Source organism: Lemur catta, chromosome 6, assembly GCF_020740605.2.
Source record: "Lemur catta isolate mLemCat1 chromosome 6, mLemCat1.pri, whole genome shotgun sequence".
In the NCBI taxonomy this organism is placed as follows: domain Eukaryota; kingdom Metazoa; phylum Chordata; class Mammalia; order Primates; family Lemuridae; genus Lemur; species Lemur catta.
In genome coordinates this window covers 19,059,505-19,081,692 of record NC_059133.1, presented here as the reverse complement: position 1 = coordinate 19,081,692, position 22,188 = coordinate 19,059,505, and the positions used below count along the sequence as shown (strand labels likewise).

The following is a 22,188-nucleotide window of genomic DNA, read 5'->3' as shown; positions in this document are numbered from 1 at the left end:
TCCAATTACAGGTAGATAAAAGGAATGAAAGACAGTAAAGACATCTTTTATAATGCTTCTTAAAATAGATCTTTTTTTATTTAACGTCAATTTTTCTCTCTAATGTGTTGTAAATTCCATCAAACATAACCATTTAGGGTTGTTTTCACTATGTCTTGATCACTTCTAGTATAGAGAAATAAGTTTATAGACATTATTTTGAATCTACTGTGACTACTTTTACTAGCATAATTGTATTTGAGAGTTAGGTTATCTGTGTTGCTGATGTTGGTGTTTTCAGGAATATACAGTGTAGTTTATCAGTCAAGCTTCCAACCCAAAAGTCTTACTTTGAGCCCTATTCCCACTTCACTAGCAGGTGACCTTGGGCAAGCCGGTTGATAGGTTTATCAGAACCCTGGGTCCATGTCCATAAAGTGAAGAACTGTAACCTGTCCTACCTACCTCACAGGGTGCCCTTATAGATCAACTAGGACACAAGGTCAATATACGTAAAAGTTTTTTGACAACTATAAAGTACTATAAAATGATAATTACAGATAAGTCAGTAAAGTTCAACCACCAAAATAATAGTCATGCCTATAACCAAAAGCTTTTAAATGAAACAGTTTAATAAGAAGTGGTCGGTTAAGCAGATTAAGACTATATTATGCACACTATGTTCCTAGCCTACTCTATTGAGTCTAATCTTTGGAAAGACTTAATTCATCATTTTAAGAGAAAAAAATCTGAGTTAAGATATTTGTTAGTGTTTATACAAACAAGCTGCAACTACTAATTCAAAAATAGCAGGGTTTTCCCCCAACAAGAGTGCATTCTTTAATAGGACTATATCAGAATAAGAATTCCATACAAATAGAATATATGCCTTAACACAAGAAAGCAAGGAAGGAATATTTTACATTGCACAGAACATTCAGGTGATTCAATTGAGTTACCTCTCCAACCAAATGCTTATTTTTCGTATTTATTACAAACATTGCAGTCAGTTCAGTATATGCCAACAATCATATAGTTTTAACATTTAGTAGTGTACAGAACACTTGACTGTTTCCAAAGTGATAGGTGACGTACCCTTAGTTTCAGAGGAGCTGAAGGGATTGAATTACTGTCTGCTTTTTAATGTTTCAACCAACCTGTAAGAAAATGAACAGTTTCTTAAGATTAACTTTTAAGTATAAAGCATGATCATTTATAATATAGATTATATACTGGAGGTGGATTCCAAAATACTTAAAATGATCAAGGTTATGGACTCAATTTCTGTGAGGGTCTTTTAAGCTGTGAATTTGTCTGTGCTTTGAATAGACTGCTACTACTGCTGGGTTACATGTGGATGACTCAGGTAAAAACTAGTCAGTCCTCAAGGAGCTGATAATGAGTAGATGCACAAATCAATTACAAGACAGTGTAACAAGTACTATGCCACTGATCCATGACAAGGCATCTAACTGTGTGGTAAGGCAGTGGGAATGGAGAGACATCAGGGAAGGTTCTCGAGAAGAAGAGAACCTTAACCTAAGTCCTGAAGGATAAGGAATTGCAAGGGTGAGCTGAGCAGGGGAAAGGCTAAAAACTGGCAAAGAGCTGGCTTATCTAAGTAACTGTCATCAGGTAGGTATGGCTGAAATAAAGGCAGATGAACATGAAGACTGGTGGGAGAAAAGGCTGGAGGAACTTATGTGGTAAGCTTAAGTAAATCTAAATTTCATCCTTAAGACTAAAGGAAAATGCCACGTGGGTGTGCACAGTTGTGAACACAAATGCACAGATGGCTTCTGGAAATGTGATACTTGCCATTCCATTGCCTCATCAAGGCCAGTGCCTTTGGTGGCTGATGTTTTGAATATTTGCCATTTTCGGTCCTTCAAGGCAGGTAACCCAAGTGAATTTGCCATCTCTGAGGGGGTCATGGCCTGTTCCATGTCCTGCTTATTTGCAAACACCACTAAAATGGCTTTTCTCAGCTCTTCTTCCTAAATAAAATTGAATATATTTAATTTCCTCTAATCAATTTGCTTGAGTTTAAGGAATGTCAAAAAATATATTATTTTAAAAGCATATTTTCTAATTAACATATAACATTCATTATAAATTATGAAATTACAGATAAGTATGAAGAAAAGAAGCTTCACCCATAATCCTACCTCTCAGATATGATCACTGTTAACATTTTGATTATTTTCTTTTTTGAGACAGGGTCTCACTCTGTTGTCCAGGCTAGAGCACAGTGGCATCATCACAGCTCACAGCAAACTCAAACTCCTGGGCTCAAGTGATCCTCCTGCCTCAGCCTCTCAAGTAGCTGGAACTACAGGTGCATACCACCACGTCTGGCTAATTTTTCTATTTTTTGTAGAGACAGGGTCTTGTTATTTACTCAGGCTGGTCTCAAACTCCTGGCCTCGAGTGATCCTCCCACTTCGGCCTCCCAAAGTGCTAGGATTACAGGCATGAGCTACCATGCCCAACCTTTTTGTGGTACTTTTTACTAGTACTTTGTTCTGGAGATACTTATTTAGTAAATACATTTACACATTTAAGATTACATTTCTATATAGTTCTATTGCCTGCTTTAAAATATAAGCATTAAATCACAAATGCTTCTCCATTAAAATTTTTTCTAAAAAAAAATCAATGGCTAAATATACTCTACACTATGAATGGATGCACCATAAACTATTTAACTATTTTCTAGTATTAGACTCTTATTTGATTGTTTTTACTTGACTATTACCAGAAACCCAAGTGACAAAGTCTTCATATAGAAATCTTTGTTTGAATCTCTTTCCTTAACACAATTCTCTAAAAATGGAGTCAAAGTATGAATAGTTTTGGGGGCTCTAAACTGAATACATATTATAAATGGCTTTCCAGAAAGGTAGTAACAATTTTTACCCCACCAACAGTGTAAAAAACTTCCCATCTTCCTTGCAGCCTTAGTAGAATTGGAAATTATATATTTTTCCAAACACAGCATATCTCATTATATATTAGGGTACTAGAAATGCAAATGTTATTAGAAATATGTTTTTCTCCTACGAATTATGTTTTGCTCATTTTTCTATCGATTTGCACAGGGTCTCAATATGATTAAGTCAATGGTTTCTGGTTGGTCCTGGTTTCCTGCTTTATTTACTCTTATTGCTATTTGGCATATCTGAGCTTTTGGGGTTTTCTGTTTATGTTAATATAATTAAATCTATCTTTTCTTTTGTAATTCCTAATTCTTTGATTTAGAAAGGCCTGCCCTACCCAGAAATTTTAAACACATTCATTTATATATTCTTATAGCTAATGATTTTGATTTTTTACTCCATTTAGAATTCATTTTTGTGTACAAAGAAGGCAAAACCTAAATTGCATTTGTGTCTATAGGTTTTAATAGTCCTGACTTGTACTTGACCTGTACTTTACATAATATTTATTGGCTGAATCAGTTAAAAAGTTGAAGAAAAGAATCCAACTTTTAGTTCTTTCTCCATAAGATTTTATAAGTCAAATCCTAATACTACAAATTTTAACCTAACAACAATACTGCACAACTCAAGCACTGTAAACTGAAGTTAATAACCCATTTCTTTTAAACTATTTTATATGATAAAAATGCATTATATCATATGAGTTATACCTAAATAAAGCTGTTATTTTAAAAATCCATTATACCCAAGGCAATTAAACCTTATCCTTATGTTTGAATTTGGTCTAAGAAGCTCTTATAATAAATATGATGCTATGATGTGAAAAAAAAATAAGCAAAAGTTTAAAACTATTAAGTCTGCAATTTATAACTTGGATGCTATTAAGAAGTCGGTAGTCCAAGAAATCAGAAGTCCAGAGTCCTCTATTCTGGGAATGCTTTTACCTAGGTTATCAAGTGACCTAGAACTTACATTTAAATATTCAATGATTGGATAATTCAGAATCATAGTTTTGGTGTGAAAAGGAAACTTATCCATCTAATATTCTAACGCAAAGGCAAATTCATTATTAATCACAGTACATTTGATTATTTTTTAATCTTTTAGAAACATTATTTAATGCATCCTCTGAATTATCAGTTAATAAATGATCTTATTAACATCAGTGAATAAAATGTATTGAGTTCTTAATTAAGTGCTATACACTGTTCCTCATATCAGAGATATCAGGGTAAACTCAAAGAACTTACATTTCAGGGAGAGAGGCATACCTAAGTAAACAAATATATTCAAAAACAATGTAAAGACATGATAAGTGGTATAAGGTATAAAGTAGGGCAAGAGGTTAGAAAATAACTGAGCCTCATCTCTGGGGAAGAGACATATGAAAGGAAACATGTCGAGAAGGTAGCCATGCAAAGATGTTGGGGGAGAGCATTCCAAGCAGAAGGATTAGCAGGTGTAAAAAGCCCTAAGCCAGGTGTGCAAGCTTGTGATTGTAGAACAGAAAGAAGGTCTATATGGCTCAAGGGCTGTAAACATGGGGAAGGGTACAGAATGATAAAGCTGGGGCCAGAATTGTACCAGCAACCCAGAAATACACATTCCTCTGAACTTTAGTGCTTCTAAAATAGCTAAAAATAAAAAGACATTTTTAAAAAGCCATGTCATAGGAATGACTTAGAATAGTTGCTTTAGTTTAAGAGAGCTCTGAACCTCCTGGAAATCAAAGAATCTAGCTTAAAGAAGTTACAAGGTTGGATTTTTTGTCTCTAACCTCTCCCCACCAACTGTACTTTTGGAATAAGATGTAATCTGCATTTTAAAAAAAATGATACTAAAGGGATGAGGGAAAGAAAAAAAATATGTACTGGAGACAGCCAGCAATTGTAAATGATTTCCCCACATTTTAAAGTGGTAACATTTTCTTACCTCCAACATGGCAACTAACTCTGATTTGGAAATGCCAATTCGGTCTCGGTCACAACTGTCTACTACATAAATAACTGCATCTGTATTTGAATAATAACATCTCCAGTATGGCCTAGAGAAAATTCAAAGGGGAGAATATATTATTATTACTTGAGAGAAGAAGAAATAGACATGTCAATTTACATTGCAGGACTCAGGGCAATGATTTGAAGTATAGGTGGAGGGATTACATGCCAATTCTGCCCTGCTCGTGTTAGAATCAATGCCTTAATGATTCATTGTTTCTGGTGGATATATACACCATATCCCTCAGATGTGATGGGGTCAAAAGAAAGGTGATAAACATTAAATCACAGGACCATGGAGTTTCAAAATGAGTTCAGACTTTAGGCTGAGAAAATAAGTTTATAATCTATAAAATCACTAATGTACTAATAGAAAAGTTACATACAGACCTCATTGTTACATCTTATAAATCTTTAACTAGGAACCCCTTAAGAAGAATGGATTAAAATTTTTAATGCGATTTTATATAACAGCCATTAAATTAATCACTGAAGTCATCAAGAAACAGAAATAGCTAAAATTAGAAATAAACTCAAAAGTGATTGAGGAAATGAAAAGAATTAAAAGAAGGCAGAATGTTTGGGGAATGCACTACTAATCTTTTACGATAGTACCATAGTGAACAACTACTGATAGTCACCAAACATTCACAGCTACCATGTCAAGCACAAAATGCTTGGCAGGAGACCTGAACTGCAGAAAGCATCTATGTTTATTATTAGCCCTAATTGGTGGGCCTGCAAGGTATTTGAATCAATTCCAAAACAATCTGCCTCACAGAGGAGGAGCTGACAAAAACTAAATGGAGGGCCCTTTTTAGTTGAGAACTAACGAAGTAATAAGGTCTTGAGATTTTCATGAAAATTTTCATGTAAGTGATACCTGAAAAAAACTGGCTTCCTTAGATTTTAATTCAATGGGTGCTCTGAGGAAACAGTTTAAACTTTTTTTTTTTTAAATAGGATCTTGCTCTGTCACCCAGGCTGGAAGACAATGGCCTGATCATAGCTTACTACAGCCTCGAACTCCTGGACTCAAGCAGTCCTTCTGCCTCAGCCTCCTGCGTAGCTGGGACTATAGGTATGTGCCACCATGCCCGGCTAGTTATCTTATTTTCTATAGAGACGGGGTCTTGCTATGTTGCCCAGACTGGTCTCAAACTCATGGCCTCAAGCAGTCCCACTTCAGTCTCCCAAAGTGCTTTAGGAATACAGGTATGAGCCACCACACCCAACCTAATTTTAAATTTTACCTCATTTTCTCTATTCAAATGTAGAGTGGGATAAAAAGTATAAAAAATAAATTTAAAAAATATTTAAAATAAGATAAAAACATTTTTTAACCTCATTTTAAACTAGATGGTTCCATTTAAATTACAATAGAACATACATTTTGGTTTACTGCTGTTAACCCTTAAAAGAACCCGTAAATGTTAACTACCACAAAATAACCTAGTCATTGCACCATACCTGATACTTGTCTGTCCTCCTAAGTCCCATACTTGGAATTTAAGGTTTTTGTATGTCACCGTCTCTACATTAAATCCGATGGCTGGAAGAGAAATCAAATCAGTAGTATGTTTAGACTAATAAATTCTACCTTCAAAGTATCCAATCTAATTGAGTTCTAGCAGTTAATGGTAATCACTGAATCAAATTATTGGTTGTGATTTTATTCCATTTAAACAAAGATAGTATGCTTAAATACTATACACACACACACAAACATCAATTAGCAAAATCAGTACCATCTTAGGTTATATAAGAATCCCACAAAAGCTCTACAAATACAGTGTATAATTCTTATCTCAATGGAAATCCTATTAAATTCTCATAATACAGGACTGGCATATAAAGATAGTCAGAAAGTTATATTTAGAAATATAATACCTCTACAGCTGCAGAGGTATTATAAAAACTGGGATTTGGGGGCCAGGCTTAGTGGCTCACACCTGTAAATCCTGGCACTTTAGGAGGCTGGGGCAGGAGGATCACTTGAGGTCAGGAGTTTAAACAAGACCAGCCTAAGCAAGAGCAAGACCCCATCTCTACAAAAAATAGAAAAATTGCCTGTAGTCCCAGTTACTTGGAAGGCTGAGGCAGGAGGATCGCTGGAGCCTAGGAGTTTGAGGTTGCAGTGAGCTATGATGACGCCACTGCACTCTATCCTGGGTAAGAGCATTTTTTCCATAAAACCATAAAATAAAATAAAAACTGGGATTTTGGTAGGTAGCAAATAAACACAGATCAAAAACAAGAAAGGCTAAATTCTCAACTTCAGTAAAGACACAGCAAGGCTGTACATAGCTTTATGAAAGTTGGGTTCCCTTCAAAATAGATTGCCTTAGGGCTGGCAATATCGCAGACTGTCTGCAGACATCCTTAAGAGGTCATAGCTGGATGGTCAAAGGGGAGGTGTCCCATCCCCTTTCTCTGCTATCCTTAGGTGGCGCTCTAGTATCACATGGCTGAGACTAAATACTATTTTCATTGAAAGGAATCTGATAGTGGAATGGATGCTGAAAAAACTTTGGGGTGATATATATGAAGATTACTAACATTTTACAAACTTTAAAAAAAAAAGTAAAAAATGACAGCTGTAACTGGAAAATTAATTTTTGTTTTATATTTATTTGTATTAGTAAATGATGCTTATGCGTATTTGGCAAGGATATCTATCTATTATAACTAAAAAGTAACTATACTATGGCAAACCTTAATGAAAAACTAAAGCAAGTTCATGATGTTTCCCTTAGACTTAGGTGGGAGTGGCTGGGCGCGGTGGCTCATGCCTGTAATCCTAGCTCTCTGGGAAGCTGAGGTGGGTGGATCCTCTGAGCTCGGGAATTCGAGACCAGCCTGAGCAAGAGCGAGACTCGTCTCTACTGAAAACAGAAAGAAATTATATGGACAACTAAAAATATATATAGAAAAAATGAGCTGGGCATGGTGGTGCATGCCTGTAGTCCCAGCTACTCAGGTGACTGAGGCAGAAGGATTGCTTGAGCCCAGGTATTTGGGGTTGCTGTGAGCTAGGCTGATGCCACAGCACTGTAGGCCGGGCAACAGAGTGAGACTCTGGTCTTAGAAAAAAAAAAAATTAGGTGGGAGTGTAATCATCGTGTTCACCACCAGTAAGAACATCATTTGTACACGCAGGACAACAGTGTGGTGTAAAGCAAAACTCACTGACACACAATCCACTGTGCTGCCCTGCACATTACAGGGGCCCCCAAGAGATGCTGCAGCAGAGATGGGCAATTTTGAGTAGTAAAAACCAAGAGAATTGCAGCAAAAGGAAATAACAGATGCTGCAGGGTTCAAAAAGTTCTTTCTTAATCTGAGAGTTTAAATAGTTGTCTTTTTTTTGTTTTGTATTTTACCACACCTGAGTTTCTGTATGAGAGTTTAAATAGTAACAATATAGAAATACCTTGAGTGACAAAGTGCCTCCAAAATTATTTACAGGCATAATTTAAATAATCTTGAGAAAACTGTATGAACTCTTCAATTTAGTTTAAATGTATTAATCTTCTCTAAGTAGATTCAGGTCAACAAATGAAAAAGTATAAATAACAACAATATTCTTATATAATCAGACAGGACTATTAAGACTATTTTTCTAAGATAGCAACAATTCACTTAAAGTTGAGGTGATTCGTCTCTTAATATTTTTGAGGTACAAGGTAACTTCAACACAGTCTCTACAACTAGGATATTTAAAAGCAATCAATAATTAGCTAAGAGAAACTAATCTTAATTAAAATAGTAACAAATACAGAAAAAAGATACTTCACATGTGATATCACTTAACATCTATATAATTCTTTACAACACAGATTCACATAGTACTTTGATATATTTCATTTATTTCCCCATCAAAGCCAGTGGATACTGATTATCTTCATTTTATTAGTAAAGATACTGGCTCTCAATAAGGTTTAGTAACTTAAGACAACTTTTAAACAGCTATAAACAGCAAAATCCAGCCATATACCAGGACAGGGATCCTTAAATTACACCAAATTGCCTCTCAGTTTTTGAAAAAAGTGTTACCAATATTATGTTCATACTAGAAGTTTACAAACCTTATCACTTTATTATATGAATTATTTATTCAAAAATAGTTATACTAGATGGAAACCAATATAATCAACAATTAGTTTATCAAACCAACACTTACTAGGAATAGTAGTAACGACTTCTCCAACCTGTAATCTGTACAAAATTGTGGTTTTTCCTGCTCCATCTAATCCCAAAATTAAAATCCTCATTTCCCGAGTTCCAAACAGACTGGAAAAAATACTTGAGAAAAAGCCACCTAAAAATAATAAGAGAAAAAACATATTCAACATTATTTTGTGAACTAGGTCCATAAAACATTTAATCTTGCCCTTTGAAAGCTATATACCAAATTAAATAATATTTTCCTGGATGCATAGGTGCGTATTTTTTGTCCCCAATGAAATATATTATTCAACATCAAACAAGTCATTAGTGATGCTACTACGTCCAAAACACTGTGTCATGCAGGTTCATAAGATATGCTAAATAATAACAGAAATATGGCCACATGCCCTTGGAGAGCTCATTTTCTAATCAAGATAATAGGATACCTTAGCATGATCTCCTCACTACTCCTAAAACCAAAGGACCAGTCAGAAGGACAGTGGGACAATGATGTCCTCAAACCTCAAAAGCAATTGTTTTACAGCAGCAGCAGTACCACAACTATCTTCAATCAGAGAGGTCTCCACTAAGCAATATAACTAACACAAGAAACTAAAACACAGAAGCCCAAAATAACAAAAACTATTTTTGATGGAAAATACATTTTAAAAAATTAAAAAGCTACATCGGATGCATCACAAAATATTCCAGAAAGCTGCTTGTATGCAAAGTAATATAAAAGCACTTGTGGCACAGTCCCTTCTCCATCAAAAGCCATTAGGAAAGATTAAAAGAAAGTTGCATTAACAATATAAAAACAGTTGACAAAAGAAGTGATGCCACACTGTTATTTAACAAAGAGATGGCACAATTAAGAGCCGCGGAGTCTGGAAAAATGAATACACCACGGGCTAGAGAACCTTGAGAAAGTTAAACAGAATGGATGTGACTTGACAAAGTCCTTTCTACCATACACAGGTAGAAAAGAGGCGGTGGAAAACAGAACGGAAGGGCCTTGTGGAAGACTGAACAACCCTTGTGATAGGGAGCAGGAACTACATTCCCCAGAAAACCGTGGAGGGATTTAAACAAGCCGAAGAACGTGCATCTTCATTTGTAGGATGGTAAACAAGTTAAAGAATTTGCACCTTCATTTGGGCTCTAACCGGGTGGGGACATTACAATCAGCAACACAAGAACTGAGGTTAATATGTCATTCACTGACTAGAAATATCCTCCCCACTTCCTTCTTCATCTTATTCTATTATCTACATGAAAAGCTACAGCAGATAATCAGACAAATGCCAGGTTGGCTATAAAACATTATAAGCAACATCATCCCTCGGATTTTTCCAACTGACTCAGTCCCAGCGCTCTAGGAGAGAGAATCAAGCTTCCACCTTGGGGCCTGAGCTCATCTTTCACTCGAGAAACCTCAGCGAACCTGCGACTGACACGTTGCCAGGCTTCCCAAGACCAACCGTGCACGGCAAACGGAGCTGGGGAGGGGGGGGAGTTCACAATCAGGGGAAAGGACGTGGGGCCGGGCTCTGCGGACCCGCGCTGCTCTGGTCCCCTAACCCCGCGGGGATGAAGAGGAACCGGGCGAGGGCGAAAGAGAATGCGTGGGGCCTGGTTCCCCCCGCCAGGTGAAAATCTAAGACGCGTCAAGTATTCGGCGACCCGGCCCCCGACAACCCGGCTACTCAGGGCTTTCCAGGACGGACCCTCTCCTCCTCCCCACCCCAGCCCTCGGCCGCGGCCCCTTCGAGCGCGCCCGGGCGCCCTTCTTGGACCCCTCACCCATGATGAACCGCCCCTCCGCCCTCGTCGATCCTCAGAGACGGGCCCCGGCCTCAGCAGCGATTCCTGTTCCGGCCCCGGCGCTGCCACCTCCGTCCGCCGTGGCCTCCGGCTGCGGCCCCGCGGTTGCTGCCTCGCAAGCCCGGTCTGCCAGCAACTTCCACGTCGGCCTCCCGGCGGGGGCGGGCCCGGGGCCGCCGCGACTGCGCGCCGGAACGGCGGCCTGGGCGTCTGCGTCGCCGCTTTCGACCCGAGGTCCTCGCGCGCTGGGTGTAAATACTGTGGACACAAGCAGAGAAAAAAAATTCAAGGACCCGAGAGTTCCCCTGATGCTGCTTTCCTGGACAGGAAGGGCTTCTGAAATAGGTAAATTTGAGTTTTCATTTTAAATTCTGACACCACACAGTGGTGAATCCGCTAACCAGGAATGCGAGTCGAGTGTCGATGAGACAGACGGCCGGGCAGGACGCTGGCTCGGGCTGCCGCAGCGCTGGGATGTACGCTTGTCCTCGAGCGCCCGCGCGGGCGACCCACCTCCCCCCAGGTGCTTTCTCCCAGAAGAAAAAGGACTGCGTAATAATAATAGGAAGATCCCCGCGCCACCAATGCGGAGCAGCCTTACACCTGAGGCCACTAGCCGGAGGTTTTGGCCGTCGCGGTGGCCTGCAGGGCCGGCGTCACAGCACTCCGCCCTTTCTCCCAGCGACTGGGCACTTGGCCACCTTTCTGCAGTTGTCACTGTGGACTGGCTGGTCCCGATCACGGAGACCTGGGACTTGTTCTTTCCGGGAGCGTCGGTTAGAAGTAACGTAGGTTTTGACAGGGAAGTGTGTTGAGAGGAGGAAGGAAGCACACCTGGAGTGTGTCGAGAAGAGTTTCCCCTGGAAACCCTTTATTTTTATTTTATTTTATTTTTCAAAGGTTGAGCGTGTGTCTTAAAACTTCCTAAAGGTATACAGAAAAGTAAACCTTCTGTCCCTAACTCCCAGTGCCCTGGAGCTCCCCAGATGTAGCCACTGTCAACACTTTCTTAGGTTTCCTTCCAGATACCATCTTTGCATATTATGTTTTTATTTATGGTAGAGATTTTCATCCATTGAACAGAAGTTGGGAACTGCCTTTTTAGGTTTGTTGTTGATTGTATTTGAGAATTTTTCCAACTTGATTGAGGTATAATTGACAAATGAAAATTGTAAAATGTGTTTTGATATATGTATACGTTGTGAAATAATTATCACAGTCAAGCTAATTAACATATCCATCACTTCACATAGTCATATATATTATATATATTTTTGTGGTAAAAACATTTAAAATCTACTTTCAGCAGTTTTCAAGTATATACAATATATTAACTACAGTCGCCATGCTGTACAGCAGGTCTCCAGAACTTACTCAGCCTAACTGGAACTTTGTACCCTTTAACCAACATTTCCCCATCCCTCATCCACAGCGCCAGCCCCTGACAATCACCATTCTACTATCTACTTCTGTGAGTTCTACTTTTTTTCAATTTTACATGTAAGTGAGGGCCTGGTGTGGTGGCTTGCACCTGTAATCCCAACACTTTGGGAGGACAAGGTGAGAGGATCACTTGAGCTCAGTAGTTTGAGGCTCCAGTGAGCTTTGATGGGGTGAGATCCCCATCACTAAAAAAAAAAAAAAATGAAATATATCATGCAGGACATGGTCGAGAAAAAAATTTTTTTAAATACAGAAAGATAAAAAGTAAGATCATGAAGTATTCGTGTTTCTGTTCTGGCTTATTTTGTCAGGTTTTAGTCTGAAACTGTCATTTCTTGGCACACTCATGGCCCAAGAATGATCAGACACGCCAAAGTTAGGCAAACACGAAAATGAGGTTTATTGAGGAAAGAAAGATAGGATTATAGGTCAAGAGCAAGACACAGGTTTACAGAGCATGGTACATACACCACAGCTGACGACCGGACCCATCATCACAGCAGGGCAAGCAAAAGGAAGGGAAAAGAGAGAAGTTGGCTATGGTCTGCATCTTGTTTTATGGTGTCTGGGATACGGACTTCCCCGTGGTTGAAACATCACCACAGAACCACTTATATTGGACAGTTGGGAGTCACATGACCTGAGCCTTAACTATGCATGTGGGTTCTAGGTCACTTTCCGGACTTTATGGTACCCATGCTGCTTGGCCTGTGGGCTAGAGAGTCCTCTTCATTCTTTTGCAACTGGCGTGCCAAGTTCTGATTGGTAGATTCATAGGGTATTCCCTCCTCCCCCAGGTATGGAGAATTAGGGTCGGCCAGGACCAAGATGGGCACAATAGCACCCACTTTTGTCCCTAGGATACCCAGAATCCCTCACTATCTACCTAATAATTTCACTTAGCATAAATTCATCCATGTTGTTGCAAATGACAAGATTTTCTTCTTTTTCTTTTAACAGCCCAGATCTCCCCAAGAAGATTCTTCTTTTTTAAAGGTGGAATAATATTCCATTTATTCCACCACCATGCCCAGCTAATTTTTTAATTTTTTGTAGAATCAGGGTCTCTGTTTGTTGCCTAGGTTGGTCTCATGGCCTCAAGCGATCCTCCCCCCTTGTCCTCCCAAAGTATCGGGATTATAGGCATGAGCCGCTGCACTCAGCCTTCAAAATTCATTATTTTTCAAAACTTTGGGCTGGGCGAGGTGGCTCACATCTGTAATCCTAGCACTCTGGGAGGCTGAGGCAGGAGGATTGCTTGAGGTCAGGAGTTCAAGACCAGCCTGAGCAACAGTGAGACCCTGTCTCTATTGAAAATAGAAAAATTTAGCTGGCCATAGTGGTGCGTGCCTGTGGTCCCAACTACCCAAGAGGCTGAGGTGGGAGGATCACTTGAGCCCAGGAGTTTGAGCTTGCTGTGAGCTAGGCTGACGCCATGGCCCTCTATCCCAAGCAACAGAGTGAGACTCTGTCTCAAAAAAAAAAAAAAAGTGTTTGAGGAAGTAAAATAATAGTTATGCTAGAATTAAAACTAAATATTTAGATATTAGAATAATATTAGAATATTATCCTTCAGGCAACGATGTAGAAATGATCTCACCTGTTGAGTCTGCTCAAACGTCATTCTATTTAAAATTGCAACCTACCCTACATCCCTCTTGTCCTGATTTTTTTTCTTTTTTCTTCTTTTTTTTGTTTTCATCCATCGGACTCTGCTTGGTATATCCTGATGTTTTAATACAGCTTCTCACCAAACATAATTTGCTTACTTATTATGGTTATTTATTGTCTTACATTGACTAGAATATAAGATCTATGAATGCAAGTATTTTTGTCTGTTTTGTTCACTATTTTGTTTTTGCACATGGGCACGAAACAAATATTTAAGTTTCAAAATAAGTTTTTGAGGCCAATGCCATAAATACTAGTTTAATTCTTAACTTAAACATAGATTCTGCAATATTATTAAATAGTCATAACCACTTATCCTAATTTGATAGAAACGAAACTCTCATCTTCAAGTTGTTATATATGCAGGAAACCACTAGGTGGTGGTGTTGTTTCAGACTAATTCTTATTAGAATCAGGTCAATAGGTCAACATATTAGGTTGGTGCAAAGCAATTGCGGTTTTAGCTTTGTTGAACTCTGCCATTTGATATTGAAATACATTCTTAAATAAATGTGGTTATGTTATACATCATTTTAATGTGCATTTCTCTCTTTATGTTTTTTTGCTGGCAACTTATTACTTGCTGTTTATTTTATACTTTAGAGTATGGAAATGATGTTAAACAAAAAGCAAATTCGAGCGATTTTCTTATTCGAATTCAAAATGAGCTGAAGCAGCAGAGACAACTCGCAATATCAACAATGCATTTAGTCCAGGAACTGCTAACGAACGTACAGTACAGTCAGTGGTGGTTCAAGAAGTTTTGCAAAGGAGACAAGAGCCTTGAAGATGAGGAGCACAGTGGCCAGCCGTTGGAAGTTGACAACGACCAATTGAGAGCGATCATTGAAGCTGATCCCCTCACAACTACACGAGAAGTTGACAAAGAACTCATCATCAACCATCCTGCAGTCATTTGTAATTTGAAGCAAATCAGAAAGGTGAAAAAGCTCAATAAGTGGGTGCCTCATGACCTGAGCGAAAATAAAAAAAACTGTTGTTTTGAAGTATTGTTTTCTCTTCTTGTACACAACCGCAACAAACCATTTCTCCATCAGACTGTGACATGCGATGAAAAGTGGATTTTATACAACTGGCGATGACCATCTCAGTGATTGGACCGAGAAGAAGCTCCAAAGCACTTCCCAAAGCCAAACTTGCACCAAAAAAAGGTCATGGTCACTGTTTGGTGGTCTGCTGCAGGTCTGATCCACTACAGCTTTCTGAATCTCTGCAAAACATCTGAGAAGTATGCTCAGCAAATCAATGAGATGTACCAAAAACTGCAATGCCTGCAGCTGGCATTAGTCAACAGAAAGGGCCCAATTCTTCTCCACGACAATGTCCAATGGCAAGTCGCACAGCCAATGCTTCAAAAGTTGAACAAATCGGGCTACGAAGTTTTGCTTCAACCTCCATATTCACCTGACCTCTCACCAACTGCCTACCACTTCTTCAAGCATCTCGACAACTTTTTGCAGGGCAAATGCTTCCACAACCAGCAGGATGTAGAAAATGCTTTCCAAGAGTTCATTGAATCCCAAAGCATGGATTTTTACGCTACAGGAATAAACAAACTTATTTCTCGTTGGCAAAAATGTGTTGATTGTAGTGGTTCCTATTTTGATTAATAAAGATGTGTTTCAAGCCTAGTTATAATGATTTAAAATTCACAGTCTGAAACTACAATTACTTTTGTGCCAACATATAGCAAAATACTATAGACTGAGTAATTTATAGACAATAGAAATTTATTTCTCACAGTCCTGGAGGCTGGGAAGTCCAAAATCAAGGTGCCCGCAGATTCAGTGTCTGGTTAGGACTGATCTCTATTTCCAAGATGGTACCTCTTGGTCCATACTTACATGGTGGAAGGGGAAAGGCCACTAGAACAATGCCTTAATTTCTTTTATAAGAGCATTAATCAATTCATGAGGGAAGAGCCCTCATGTCCTAATCCTTTCCCAAAAGCCCCCCCCACTTCTAAATATTACCATATTGAGTACGGTAGTGCTCCCCTATCTGGGGTTTCAGTTACCCAAGTTCAACTGTGGTCCAAAAATACTAAATGGAAAATCCCAGCTGCATGCAGTGGCTCACGCCTATAATCACAGTGACTTGGGAGCCTGACATGTAAGTATCACTTGAGGCAGGAGTTCAAGACCAGCTTGGGAAACATACCAAGACCTAGTCTCTAAAAAAAAAGTTTAATTAGCCATATGTGGTAGCACATGCCTGTAGTCCCAGCTACTCAGGAGGCTGAAGCAGGAGGATCCCTTGAGCCCAGGATTTTGAGGTTGCAGTGAGCTATTATCATGCCACTGCCCTCCAGCTTAGGTAACAGAGTGAGAACCTATCTGTAAAAAAGAGAGAGAGAGAAATCTCAGAAATAAACAATTCATATGTTTTAAATCATATGATGTTCTGAGTAGCATAATAAAATCCTTTGCCGTCCTGTCTTTTTTTTTTTAGAAGTTACTTGCCCAAGAAGTGACAGAACTTAGATTTAAGCCTTAGTCTATCTAACTCTGAAATCCATACCATCAACCATATCTCTTAAATTTTCTTTTATGGTGTGCTGGTTTTTTCATCTGTGAATTGAAGGTATTTGTTTAGATCACAAGGGTCTCTTTGGATACCAACATGGAAGTTTTGTTATATAGACTGAGCCAACATGGCAGATACGCAGAAGAGACCTACCACTTAGTAATGGCATCAATGCCCAGGAATCAACCCCAGACACTCCTCCCACCAGATCTACCACAACAAGATTTATTCAGCCCCTACTGGTTGATAGGCTAATGCTGCAGGTGTATGTGCCAGGTAAAGAAGACTACAGAAGCTGGCAGTTTGCACAGTCTATATCTAGGAGGAAAAAGAGAAAGAACATTATGGCTACATATAGCAGTTCCTAAATCTGGATGTTAAAATTAAATTATTTGCTATGTAATTTTTAGAGGAATTTTAACTACCCAGCTATGCATTAACTAAAATGACCATTTATATAGTTAATCAAATTTTGTAAGATAGCTGACAGCTGTCATTTTTGAAGTTAGCTAATACATTTTAAAAAGTGAACACTCACATGATAAAATATACTACAATAGGATTTTGAAAATGGAGTTGAAAAAAAACCAACTTGGTTATTGGAATATTTGCTGTAACTGTTGCATTAATAGGAAAAAGAAATTAGATAACATTTGTGATGTAGAGGCATCTGAAAGTTCTTGAAAACTCAACTGGCAAAAGGCAGATTCATTAGGGAAAAGGCATACAAATTAATTTTATGTGTGTGAGCCGGGCACGGTGGCTCACGCCTGTAATCCTAGCACTCTGGGAGGCTGAGGCAGGTGGATCGCTCAAGGTCAGGAGTTCGAGACCAGCCTGAGCAAGAGTGAGACCCCGTCTCTACTAAAAATAGAAAGAAATTATCTGGCCAACTAAAAAATATATAGAAAAAATTAGCCAGGCATGGTGGCGCATGCCTATAGTCCCAGCTACTCAGGAGGCTGAGGCAGGAGGATCGCTTAAGCCCAGGAGTTTGAGGTTGCTGTGAGCTAGGCTGATGCCACGGCACTCACTCTAGCCCGGGCAACAGAGTGAGACTCTGTCTCAAAAAAAAAAAAAAAATTTATGTGTGTGCACAGGAGCCTTTAGTATGAAAACCCAAAGATACAGGGTAAATTGTCCATTTTTATGCTTAGGTTTAACAGTGTGGACAGCCATCTATAAATATGAATGGACAAAAAGAGTATGATCTAATACTAAGAGTGGGGAAACCCAGCAAGGCCTGTCTGTCCAGATTCTTCTTGGCTTCTCTGAGTAAGTGTTTTGTTTTGTTTTTTTTCTGGGTGTGAGGCAGGATCCTCTCCGGAATAGGAGGGTCTTAGGACCTACAGTCAAAAAAAGTATGTCAGATAATTTTTTATGGCCAGTTTTTACACAGAAAGGTAGATGGAAAGCTAGAGTAATATTTTTGGGTTTATGGGAAAAAGAGGTTCTGATTTCTGTGAACTGCCTTGGGGACGAGATAGTCTAGTTTCTGTGGCTAGTCTCAGAGAAGAATGGGATTCAGATGGGGGGCAGGAGAAAGTCAGAGAAAAACTTTTGCTTCTGAGGACTTCCTTTTGGGGTATTATTTTCTGAATCCCAACAATGAACATAATGGCTATGATTCAGATAACTAAGCCAGCTTGTATTACTTGTAGCTGAGAAAGCAAAGACATTGGAGTTTTATTTAAAAGAAAAAAAGAAAAAAAAAAAAAAAACCTAAGTAACCAACCAACAACTTGAAGCTACACAATCAGTCCTATTGACTTCCCAGTGATTAAAAATGGATTGTTACAGAAAAAACACCTGATCAATCATTTCTTCAGCCTGCTTTTCTCTCAAGTTCCTGTTCTGAATCTCCAACTATTTACTAGACAGTTCTTTATGAATATTCGCTCAAACTCTATATGTCTAAAACCAAACATATCTTTTTGATAAATAAAAAGTAAAACAAATAAAATTCCAAAAATCTGGTTTGCCCTTCTAATTTCCTTGTTTCTCTGCTAAATGATCTAAATTCTAACTCTCCTTACCATCTCTGGGTTACTGCAGAGGGCTTTTCTTTGGCCTCATAGTGACCAAACCTATTCATGCATCCTTTACCTTTTACTCTTGTACAGTAACCACTTAACTGATCCATCTTCATTTCTCCCCAGTCCTGCATTGTCCCAGGACTCTGCAGAGTCCCCGCAAACAAGAAGGCCTTCACCAGATGTGCCCCCTCAACCTTGGAATTCTCAGCCTCCTTAACTGTAAGAAATAAATTCCTTTTTCTTTATAAATTATCCAGTTTCATGTATTCTGTTTTAAGCAACAGAAAACAGACTAAGACAACCCTTTGAGTAATTATGAAATTCTATGCGCTATGATGTATTTATTGTCTTCTTCATGACTGATGCTATGAAGTTCAGTATACTGCTTCTCTTCTCTAAGGAGTTTTCTCCCTTTCTTTGCCTTTATATGAATCCAACTCATCTTTTCAATCTTTCTCCTGGGCAAAGACTTCCCTGACTACTCTAGTTCCCCAAACAACCCCTGCCGACACACATCTTTCTTTATTCTATTATAGTATTGTTGGCACCTGGAATTTTATATACATCATCTACAACCATTATCACTTATCATTGTGTGTATACAAGTGCCCCCTTATGTGCTTTTTTCTTTCCTGTGAGGCTTAGCACAATGCCTGACATATTTTAAGTGCTCAACAAATCATTGTTGAATAAATGAATGAATGAATGAATGACTCACTACAGCATTAGCGCTCCAGAGAGATGACAAATGTTTCAGTGTTCTATATAAGCTGTTTTTCAGAACATGGAGGAAAAAGCCAATGTGGAATTTCCCTAGTCTACTTAAACAAGGCAGTCCAATCTAAACAACAATTTGATCTATTCAAAAGTGAATGACATTAAAAATATCTAAAATGCGTCCATATTAACATTCAAATTTCTCTCTTCAGTTTCTGAAACAATGAAATTTGCTACTGCTGTTTTTGTCCCACTTTTCAAAATCAAATACACATAATATATTATGCATGAAAACTTGCCATTATATTGAATAAAAGATTGGTCTATAGAGTTTGATTTCATATTATATCACGATTTCAATAGCCTGGACAAACAACCTGCTTTACACGAAATACCGTGTTGCATAGCAAATAATGAAGGGAACTCCCTGCCTGATGAAAAACAAAGAATCTTTATTATCTATATAGAGAAGTCATTTTAAATTTTAAAGTTAAAATAAGGAAGTTTTTTGAATATTGCCTAACTCAGTATTGTGGGAAAAAAGTTAGAAGGATTTCAGACCATACCACCCTACTTTGCATTTCTATTGAACAGTTATTTTTTTAACCAACTTGCAACATTTGTTTTACAAAATAAACTTTAAGCCAAATATCAATTTATCATTTTTGACAAGAGAAAAGAACTATATTGTATATTATCAAATTCTTGATGAGCTAGATGTTTTAGTTGTAAGTTATTAAAATTGAAATTTACTGGAAAAACTCTTGGTAAACTGTAAAGCACTAGCTCCACAAATGTAAAACATTTTAATCATTACTGTGCATAAGGTATAACATTTCTGACGACTCTTAGTGGTGGATAAAAATGAAAAAATAAATAAATAAAGATATAACATTTCTGCAAAATACTGGAAAATATATGCTAAATGAGAATACCAGTAAAAGTAATGTATCACTTAAATAGGAGCTATAAAGCATGATGAATCTTATTCTTAGTAGATTTTAGTCATTTAAAGCAGTTTGTTTTCTTTAAACGCTAAAGAATTTCTGTTCTTAATTTAGTATACACCTCTGGTAGAAACTTCTCGTCACAAACTAAGTAAAGTGAAAATTCTCAGAAGACTGAGACATTCATACTGACTTTTCATTATCTGTACTTTATATAGTTCTCTAGCTTCTGATAAAATATTTATGGGAAGAGGTTATCTTCAGTCCTTGTTTTGCAAAGCTCTCTGTCACCTCCTAATCTGAGTTCATGGAGTGGAGTGACACAGAATATAGAATTGGTGGAGCCCAGAAGGGCTGAAGCAGGCGTGGCATTTTTGTAGAGTTCCTCGAGCCAGAATAACCTTGGAGGTCATCTGTTCCAGTCTTGTTTGACAGTTGGGCATACTGTGGCCTTGCGGTCACCCAGCTCATTAGATACAGAATCAGGCTTGAAATCTTCATCAGTTCGTGGTTCTTCCCATCTTGTGAAGTAAGACATGGGAAAACTAAGACTAGTAACAGCATCGAGAAACACAAGCACTGCAGATGAAGGAGGTGACAAAATCTCTTCCAGAGCTGTGGGAAGCCCGGCCATCTGATGCTCGCCTCCCCACACCCTGCTCCTCTCAGGGCCGGCCACCCCTGAGACACTGAAGCTTCAACCAGTGACTGGAAACTACAAGACTGTTGATCACACCAATAGAACATTTCTAAATGTGTTTTATTATCTGGATCAGTCACCGGATGGCCATGTCTTTCAGAAAGGAGAACAAATGTTTACTTTATCCCACAAATCCTCACTGTGTGTGCACCGCATGTCTGTCACGTGTACCTACTTCTAACATTTATCAGTCGCTTACTTTGGCTCAGTGTGCTGATTGCTTCAGCTGCATTATAGTAATCTCTTATCCCAGGGAATACGTTCCAAGACCCCTGGTGGATGCCTGAAACCGCCAATCATACCCTAAACCCTATATATAATGTTTTTTCCTATACATACATACATATTTACGATAAAGTTTAATTTATAAATTAGGCACTGTAAGAGATTAACAACAATGACTAATAAGCAAATAGAGTAACCATAACAATATACTGTAATAAAAGTTAAGTGTATGTAGTCTCTCTCTCAAAGTATCTTACCATTCTGTGTTCACCTATTTTCCGACCGCAGTTGACCTTGGGTAACTGAAACCAAGGAAAGCAAAACCACAGATAAGGGGGAATTACTGCACTTCATGAAATCTCTACAAACAGCCCTATAAAGTAAATAATATTACTCTCCCATATTTTGAAGACAATGAAATTGAAGCTTAGATAAGTTAAGCAATTTGCCCAAGGTGTATAGCTAGGAAGCCACAGAGCTAAAATTGGATTCCAAGCTATTTGACATTAGAATTGGACCTCCTAAGCCTCCTAAGCACTATTGCTGTGCTCTGCTTCCAGGAAAGAAACTGGCCTACCAAAATAAGAAAATTTCCATATAAAATAATAACACACATATGTATGAAAACTGAAAATATGTACAAATTCTTTTCTAAATGCTGTGTTCTTCTTTTCCTTTTATTTGGAATGAGTAAGTACATAGTCAATACTATAAGAAACTTCAGACTAATTTACCTGTCATTGTCAATTTAAATTTTATTTTGGCAATGCATAGTTTAAAAAAGAAATTCAAACAGTACAAAAGGATAAAGAATGAAGTCTGTTTTCTACCCTGACTTGCACAGTCAGAGTCATCTCAGACTTAATCACTATTAATGGTCTTGTGTTTCCTTCCAAATGTATTCTGTGCATATACCCATATATGTATATTTCCTTTACTATAAGTGGTAGAACAATATTTACACTGTGCTGAATCTTTTTACAGTTAACA

The 22,188-nt window shown here is 38.2% G+C and overlaps 2 protein-coding genes across 2 annotated transcripts; one reads left to right on the top strand and one right to left on the bottom strand.

The window, feature by feature from the left end:
* Window positions 1–801: 801 nt before the first annotated feature.
* On the bottom strand, window positions 802–11,091 carry ARL1 (ADP ribosylation factor like GTPase 1). The gene is made up of 6 exons (XM_045553129.1): window positions 10,892–11,091; window positions 9,102–9,239; window positions 6,389–6,470; window positions 4,854–4,965; window positions 1,798–1,976; window positions 802–1,136 (listed from the first exon to the last, which is right to left on the bottom strand). Exons 1-6 carry the CDS (start codon window positions 10,893–10,895, stop codon window positions 1,106–1,108), a joined length of 546 nt encoding a protein of 181 aa, XP_045409085.1. The 5' UTR covers window positions 10,896–11,091; the 3' UTR covers window positions 802–1,105.
* Window positions 10,582–18,787, top strand: LOC123639388 (translation initiation factor IF-2-like). Its single transcript, XM_045553130.1, has 2 exons — window positions 10,582–11,257; window positions 18,733–18,787. The coding sequence occupies exon 1, from the start codon at window positions 10,710–10,712 to the stop codon at window positions 11,250–11,252; it is 543 nt and encodes a 180-aa protein (XP_045409086.1). The 5' UTR covers window positions 10,582–10,709; the 3' UTR covers window positions 11,253–11,257; window positions 18,733–18,787.
* Window positions 18,788–22,188: the final 3,401 nt, after the last annotated feature.